At 34.0% G+C, this 8,255-nt stretch overlaps 1 protein-coding gene across 1 annotated transcript in view; it reads left to right on the forward strand.

The window, feature by feature from the left end:
• The window catches only part of STAU2 (staufen double-stranded RNA binding protein 2), a 334,306-nt gene that overhangs the window by 142,163 nt on the left and 183,888 nt on the right, over nucleotides 1–8,255 (forward strand). Inside the window, exon 7 of the mRNA XM_012663103.1 lies at nucleotides 1,928–2,065. Coding sequence (XP_012518557.1) covers nucleotides 1,928–2,065 — 138 coding nt within the window. The remainder of the gene's footprint in view (nucleotides 1–1,927; nucleotides 2,066–8,255) is intronic.

Raw genomic sequence — 8,255 nt, forward strand, 5'->3', positions numbered from 1 at the left:
TTTTTTTAGTAGAGACAGGATCTCGCTCTTGCTCAGGCTGGTCTCGAACTCTTCCTGAGCTCAAATGATCAACCCGCCTCGGCCTCCCAGAGTGCTAGGATTACACGCATGAGCCACCACGCCTGGCCTCAAGAATTTTTATATATTTATTGGCACATGAAGCTTAACGAAATGTCTATTCAAATCTTTGACCTGCTTAAAAAATTTGGTTGCTCATTAAAATAATAAATTTATTATTGAATTTTTAGAGGTCTTTATACATTCTGGATACAAGTTCTTTATCAGATATGTGGTTTGCAAATATTTTCTTTAAACCTATGACTTGTCTTTTTCAAAGACCAAGAATTAATAATTTTGAAGATATCCTATTTATCATTTTTTTGTGGAATGTGATTTTGCTGTTGTATCTGTGAAATCCTTACCTAACCAAGTCACAAAAATTTCTCCTATGTTTTCTTCTGGAAGTCTTATAGTTTAGAAATTACATTTAGGTCTGTGATACATTTTGAGTTTATTATTTTTGTAAATGGTATGAGATTTTGACAGAAGTTCTTTTTTCTTTTTCTATTTGCATATGAATAGCCAGTTATCTCAGCAGTGTTGTTGAAATGACTACCATTTCTCCATTGAATTGCTTTTGTACCTTTGATGAAGATCGGTTGACCATGTATATGTGTGGATGTGTTTCTGGGCACTATTCTATTTCATAATTGCTTTGTCCATCTTTATGTCAGTAGTACACACACTGTCTTGAATGCCATAGTTTTATAATCTTGAAATCAGATAGTCTGAGTCTTTATTCTTTTTTCCAAAATTGTTTTAGTTTGTTGTCCTTTGCATTTCCAAATGAATTTTAGCATCAGCCTATCAATTATTACAAAAAAACCCAGCCTGCTGAGATTTTGATTGGGATTGCAGTGAATTGATAGTTTAAGGAGAGTTGACATCTTACTGGTATTGGGTCTTCTGATCCATGAACACAATGTATCTCCCGTTTATTTAGATCTTGTTTAATTTTAGCCGTGGTTTGTAATTTTAGTGGGCTTTCATAAATTATATATGTTATTCTGTGCTTACTCTTTTTACTTACCATTATTTTTCTGAAATTGATTCATCCTGATGCATGCAGCAATACTTCATTCATCTTCACTGCTATGTAGCATTCCATTGTATGAACATGCCATAATTTATTTGTTCTTTTATTGATGAACATTTGTTTCCAGGTTTTTTTTTTTTTCCTATTTCAAATAATGCACCTGTGGGTATTCTTGTACACCTGAGCTGGCACACATGGGTACCAATTTACTATGGTGTATGTGTGCCTAGGAATAGGCTACTGGGGGTAGGATTGGTGGGTGTGAAATAGTATTTCAGTGATGTTTTAATCCATATTTTCTGTGTCCTAATGAAGTTGATTATCATTTCATATGTTTTCCTTCTGTGAAATATTTGTTCATCTCTTTGTTCATCACCTAAGTTTTGCCCATTTTCCTTTTAGAATCTCTTTTCCTTAATACGTTTTAGGAGTTTTACCATATATTTTGGATATTGGATATATCTTTTTAAAATTATGTGTGTTACAAATATCTCATCCTAGTTCATGACTTGTCTTTTCATGTTCTCTTTTGTGTTTTCTGATGAACAGAAGTTGTGAAGCAACTCTACTATACTGAAGAGTTTACTCAATTTTAAAAACATAGTTTATGACTCAACAGTAAGACCTCTGAGCCCCAAATCCCATGGAAACCTTAGTTACAGATCCATTTTGTGATTTTCCTTTATAAAATCTTCATAAATGACTCTCATTTATCTTCTCCAGTCACAGTTTTGGAGGGTGGAGGTGGAGAGGAAAACCACTATTTCTTTAAGGATCCAATAACAAGGTTTATAAGCATATTTTGACACTTTTTCTTAAATTAATTTTTAGGCTGGTCCAGAATATGGTCAAGGAATGAACCCCATTAGCCGCCTGGCCCAAATTCAACAGGCCAAAAAGGAAAAGGAGCCAGATTATGTTTTGCTTTCAGAAAGAGGAATGCCTCGACGTCGAGAATTTGTGATGCAGGTATTTCTAACCTTTATATTAGAATTTTTAAAAACTATTGAAAACTTTTAGAAAGGTAAAGTAGGACTTGAAAGCAGAAAGTAAAATTGCGTTTACATTTAAAGCATTCATTCCCTCCAGGCTCACCTACCAACTTGGTGGAAACATTCAAGTGTCAAGGACATGTTAGAATAGACAACATGAGTTTTTGAAGGGACTGTGAGTTCACACAGGTTATTTGCCACAGAGTTTATCATTTAGTGCTTATCTCTTAATTTTTTGTGTTACATTTTACAGCCAGAGTCTGTTAACTACTGGGAATTGGAGACAAATGGAATTAGAAACAAAATTTAGAAGGATGAATGTAGTAGATGGAACAAGGCCAAGAACATGAGGCTGTGGGCTGTCAGGAAAATTAGAAAAAGAGAGGGAGCTGGCTGGCTAACCTTGGTGGGGGCTGAGGGACTCAGGATTGCTGAGAGATCTGACTGCTGCACTGTGCAGACAAGAAAATGGAAGAATAGTTGCTAGTGTATTGGTAGATGAATGGGGGCTAGGAATGAGACAGAATGCCTAAAATGCTCTCCTTCTTTTCAGATTCTACCTGTTCATCTTCATTTACCAAATCAAGCCCCACTCTCAAAAAACCTTTACTTTTGTATTATGAAAATTTCAAATCTATCCAAAGGTTGGGAGTGAATAGTATAATGGACCCCCAATATGCCCATCACCCACACTTATGTTTTTGCCATACTTGATTCAGCTATTAATTTTTCTTTCCTCCCTCCCTTTCTTCCTTTCTCCCTCCCTTCTTTTCCTGAAGTATTTCAGAGCTAATTTCTAACCACATAACATGTCAGCCTTGCATATTTAGTGTATGCCTCTAAAAGATACAGAAGTTTTTCTTACATTAGACATGATTCATTCATTCAGTCATCTAATACCTGGTCTATATTTAAATTCTCCTTATTGTCCCTAAACGGTTTTTTTAATAATTGGTTTGTCAAAGAAACTTTTGTAGTCAAACCCGAGGATCTTACCTTTCATATGATCCACATAAAATCAACAGATATTTATTAAGCGATGACCATGTGGCAGACATTTTGGCACTCACAGTATCTCATACTGATTAACTTTTCATGTATAGCTAAGTTTTGCCTTCCTCTCCTATTTTATAATCTTCATATTTCTTTATCTTATGGTACCCAGTATAGTGGTTTGTAAATAGTAGGACCATAATAAACATTTGATACATATTTGCTGCCTGTCTGCCTGAGAGCTAGTGTGTTTGGCTTTTGTTGGAGATGTAAACTTAGGATGTAGTCATGGATAAACCACTACTGAGAACCCACATATCCAAATAGGCAGAATTCTTTATGGTTAGTAAATACATGATTGTCTAGATGTCATTAGGACCCAGAACAGTGTCGTTCTAGTATTTTCATTTGGTAAAATATATTCACCATTTTTCATATTAACATTCTTAGCTTTGAAGAATTCTAAAATGTATTCTTTTAACTCCAAAGCTTGAAGAAAGAAAATCACCTAAATTTTAGACATGTATTGGGAATATAAACCAGCTTTGGTTTTATTAAGCAATTCCTTTTCTATGGAGTATATTGAGTACTCCTTTGAAAGAGAAATTTGGAGTATCTTAGGCCAGCTTTCATTTTATGGGTATTCATAAACATTCTAGTCAAACAGGGACATTTGGCTGTGCTTTTAAATGTTTTCACACTGAATTCATATTATTTTTTCCCTTCTGGAAGCCCCAGTGGATTCATTACGGTGTTGCAGCAACTTTATCAAAGTAAAAGCTTTTGTATAAATTACTTAAGCGCTGTTATCATTTGTTATAATTGAAGGTGGAAGTAAAATGTCTAGCAATAATATGCTCATTTTTATCTATCACCAAAAAGAGTCAGTTTGTGTATTATAAAATGGATGCAGTTACTTGTGTTGATTACTAGATTAAAAAAAAAAGAAAATTTCTGATAACATTATTTGGGTAGTTAATTTCAAAGCAGATTTCTTAAAGCTTTTCATTTTTTTAGTGAGAGATATTTTAATTTTTAAAACAGCAAATAATGTTAACAATTGTATATCAGCACACTGTATTATATATCATATGATATTAACTTTTCTACCTGTGAATAAGATCTCCAGGTTTTTAGAAATATATAAATCAAGTTTCATCAATTTTATTTGTATCTCAGTGAAAGATAATGAATAAAGTTTTTGGCAAATGCTATTTCAGAACTTTTTTGTTTCTTAGTTTTTTGAGGACTTGATTCATGTGGCTGATTTGTTTAAAGACCAAAATCTGGCAGTCTTAAATTTACTGCATAGTAAAACAGTTCAACCTTTTTTCAGATAGAAATTAACATTTTAATGTAGAGATCTTATTTACAATAGTTATAAAATTTGAGATTTCAAGGAAGATGACTTACGAAATTTAGTTTGTATACTTATTTGACTTTTATAATAAAGTGATGTTTTGAGTGACCATTGTATTATATTTAACAGCAGGGAATGAAAGTCTTTCAGCAATGTGGTCTTTTTAATACTAACAAATTACTCTAAGATAACTACTTACAAACTATTGAACCATGCAATTGTAAAAACTTACGTAAGATAAGGGGTGAGTGAATGGGAAAATGCATCTGAGAAGCACCTGTTCTAGAAGTAAGTCTTGAAGGTATCAGAATAGGTCAGATGGAAATTCTGCAGAAACAGAGACAAGGCGGGTGCAGAGATGGGAACAGCATTACAGCTGACAATTCCAAGAGCAGGAGCCTGGAGCCAGAGGGCATCAGGCCTGAGTAGATAAATGAGATTTATGGATGGAGCAGCAGAAAAATTGAATGAGAGTGAGTGAGGTATGTTTAGCATGCAAAAACAGATGAAAAATGTTTTACAGTTATTTACTGCACAGAGATCTTTTGCTTCTATTTACTTTGGCAACGTCTTTTGACCCTCAGAGCAGTAGAGGAAGCCTCTGACGTAGCTGACCTAATCTTTTCACTAAAAAGTGTTCCAGCAACAACACAGGGGCTGGTGAAGCTAAGGAACAACCCAAGCACTGGAAAAAATAACAGGTAGCAGGGGCTACTGTAGCCAGCAATTCGAGGATGTTATCAACAGGGCCTGTTGTGTTGAGGTGAGGTTTAGGCAGACACTGACTGACAGGTTGTGTGAGTCCATCCTGCTTCAAGGATCTGCCGTAACTGTACTAGATCAGTGCTTCTCACAGTACGGTCCATAGACTACTTCTCATTTGTTATGATATGGTGGTTTCTGGTTTCAGAAAAAGCAATGAAATGTTTCAAAAACATTTTACAGAATTGAACTACACAATTTGTGATAGTTGTTACAGGAATTCTGTAATGAATGAATATATTTTCAGTATTTCATGTGCTACAATAACTATATCATTTAGTTTGTCTTGACTAAAACTGTTAGAAGAGTACAATTTCTTTTTCATATAATTTGCATGTTGTTAATGTTTGTTAAGTTTGTATTTTGTTACCATTGCATTATATATCCCCAGTTCCTTAAAAGTGTTTTGTTCGTTGAAGCTAAAAAGTAGTGGTGGAAATAGTAACAAAGATAAAACTCTAAATAATGGTGTAAGAATAAATGGTAAACAGTACTCAAGTGTGGATACCAGATGAGAATCTGTATTTTCTGGGACAGATGAAACAGCCAATGTTATGATTTCACACAAGAGCCAAAAAAGAAAAGTATGGGTAGAAGTATTTTTCTCTATTTCTGAAAACTGAATTTTGTTGTACCATTCTTCATTAGTACCCAGTGTATTGTCATTGTGAAATTTTATTAAAGTGGCATGAAGTTATTGAAGCTTTCTAATTTTTTTTTTTTTTATTTTTGAGACGATCTCACTCTGTCGCCCTGGGTAGAGTGCAGTGGTGTTGTCATAGCGCATTGCAACCTCAAACTCCCGGGCTTCTGAGTAGCTGGGACTATAGGTGCTTGCCACCACGACACCCAGCTAATTTTTCTATTTTTAGTAGAGATGGAGTCTCGCTTCTGCTCAGGCTGGCCTGAAACTCCTGAGCCCCAGCGATCCTCCCGCCTTGGTCTCCCAGAGTGCTAGGCTTACAGGTGTGAGCCACTGTGCCCAGCCATCATTTTTTTTTTTTTTTTCTTAACAAAGCATAGTGACATCTGGTAAAACAATCCAACTTTTCATATATGGATTGCTTGTTCAGCTCTCTTACTCATTTTTCTACTGGCTTTTTAAAAAATGGACTTATAGGAATCTACTATATATTCTGGATGTGAGCGCAGTTATATGGCATTTCAAATATCTTCTCTTGTGTTGACTTTCCTTTTTTCCTTTTTTCGTAGTGCTTTTTGAAGAACAAGCGTAATTAATTTTAATGCAGTCAGATTTATCTGTCTTTTCCTTTATGTTAAGTCTAGGAGACAAGTAAGTGCCCCCACCTTGTACTTCCTTAAAAGGATCTTGACTGTTCTTAGCATTTTGCATTTCTATGTAAATTTTGGAATCAGCTTGTCAAGTATTGTAGAAATATGTATGGGATTTTGATTGGCGATTGATTGAATTTATAGGTCAGTTTGAAGAGTACTGATGTCATTATACTACTGCCTTCAATTCATGAACATTGCAAGTTGCTCTATTTATTAGGTTTTCTTAATCTTTCTCAATAATGCTTTTGTTTTCTGTGTAAAGGCCTTCCACATTCTAGGTATTTGATTTTCATTTAATGTAAATGGTATCTTTTAATAATTTTGATTTTCTACTTGAATGTTAATGGAATATAGAAATGCTGTTGTCTTTTGTATGCTGACCTTTTATGCAGAGAGCTTGTTACAGTCTCATGAATTCTTATAGTTCATCTGTAGATTTTCTTGGATTTCCTATATATAAATAATGATTTTTTCTGTAAATAATGGTTTTTTTCCCCTTCTAATTCTTCCTTTTCTTTTTCTTGCCTTATTTTTCTTCCTAGATTTGTAGTAAAATGTTAAGTACTAGTAATAATAGAGCACATCCTTGCTTTGTTTCTAATCCCAGTTTCGTTCAACATTAAGTATAATGTTTGTTGAGGTTTGCTGTAGGTTTTTTGTAAAGTGTCTTTATCATATTCAGGAAGTTCCCTTCTTTTCCTAGTTTGCTAATTGTTTTTATTATGGACGAATGTTGAATTTTATCAAATGCTTTTGGTCCATTTATTAGGATGATCATCTGGTTTGTCTCCTTAACATATAGTGTAGCAAATTCCATAGATTGCTTTCTGCTTGAATTTCAAGTGTTACACCAATCTTGCATTTCTGGAATAAACCCAACTTTATCATGATTCTTCTATTTACATATTGCTTTATTCATTATACTGTTTAAAACGTTAGCATCTGTGTTCATGAGTGAAACTGTTCTGTAAATTTCCTTTCTTAGACTGTTCTTGGATTTTGGAATCAAAGTGATGCCTCATAAAATAATTGAGGAATGATGCCTCTTTTTCTATTTTTGAGTGAATTTGCATAATATTAGCATACTTCTTCCATAAATTTAGGGTAGAACTTTATGGAGATGCTCTCAGTAGTAGCTTTCTTTGTGGAAAGGTTTTTTTTTTTTTTTTTGGTTTTAATTTCTTTAGTAGTTGTAGTCCTATCAGTTATAGACTTATTTTTTGGCAATTTTGGTAACTTTTTTATCTAGGAATTTTTCTATTTTATCGAAATATTTTTTAAAATATAACATAAAATTGTTCTCAGTATCCCTTATTACTCTGTAATGTTACAGAAACTGGTTACCTTTCTTTGTCATTATTTGTGTCTTATTTTTTTCTTGATCAGTCTTACCTCTAGTTTATCATTTTATTAGTCTATTGAGAGAACCAACTTTTGGGTTTTTAAACTCTGTCATACTTTCTTTTCTATTTTCTTAATTTTGGCTCTTTTTTTTTTCTTTTATTTTCTCTGGTTTTATTTTGTTCTTATGTTTGTAACTTTTTGAGGTGGATGTTTAGTTCATACCTTTCAGCCTTTCTGTAAGCTGTTAAGACTATACATTTTCGCAGCCCGGCGCGGTGGCTCACGCCTGTAATCCTAGCTCTCCTGGAGGCCGAGACGGGCGGATTGTTTGAGCTCAGGAGTTCGAAACCAGCCTGAGCAAGAGCGAGACCCCGTCTCTACTAAAATTAGAAAGAAATTAATCGGACAACTA

Source organism: Propithecus coquereli, unplaced genomic scaffold (genome assembly GCF_000956105.1).
Source record: "Propithecus coquereli isolate 6110/MARCELLA unplaced genomic scaffold, Pcoq_1.0 Scaffold8, whole genome shotgun sequence".
In the NCBI taxonomy this organism is placed as follows: domain Eukaryota; kingdom Metazoa; phylum Chordata; class Mammalia; order Primates; family Indriidae; genus Propithecus; species Propithecus coquereli.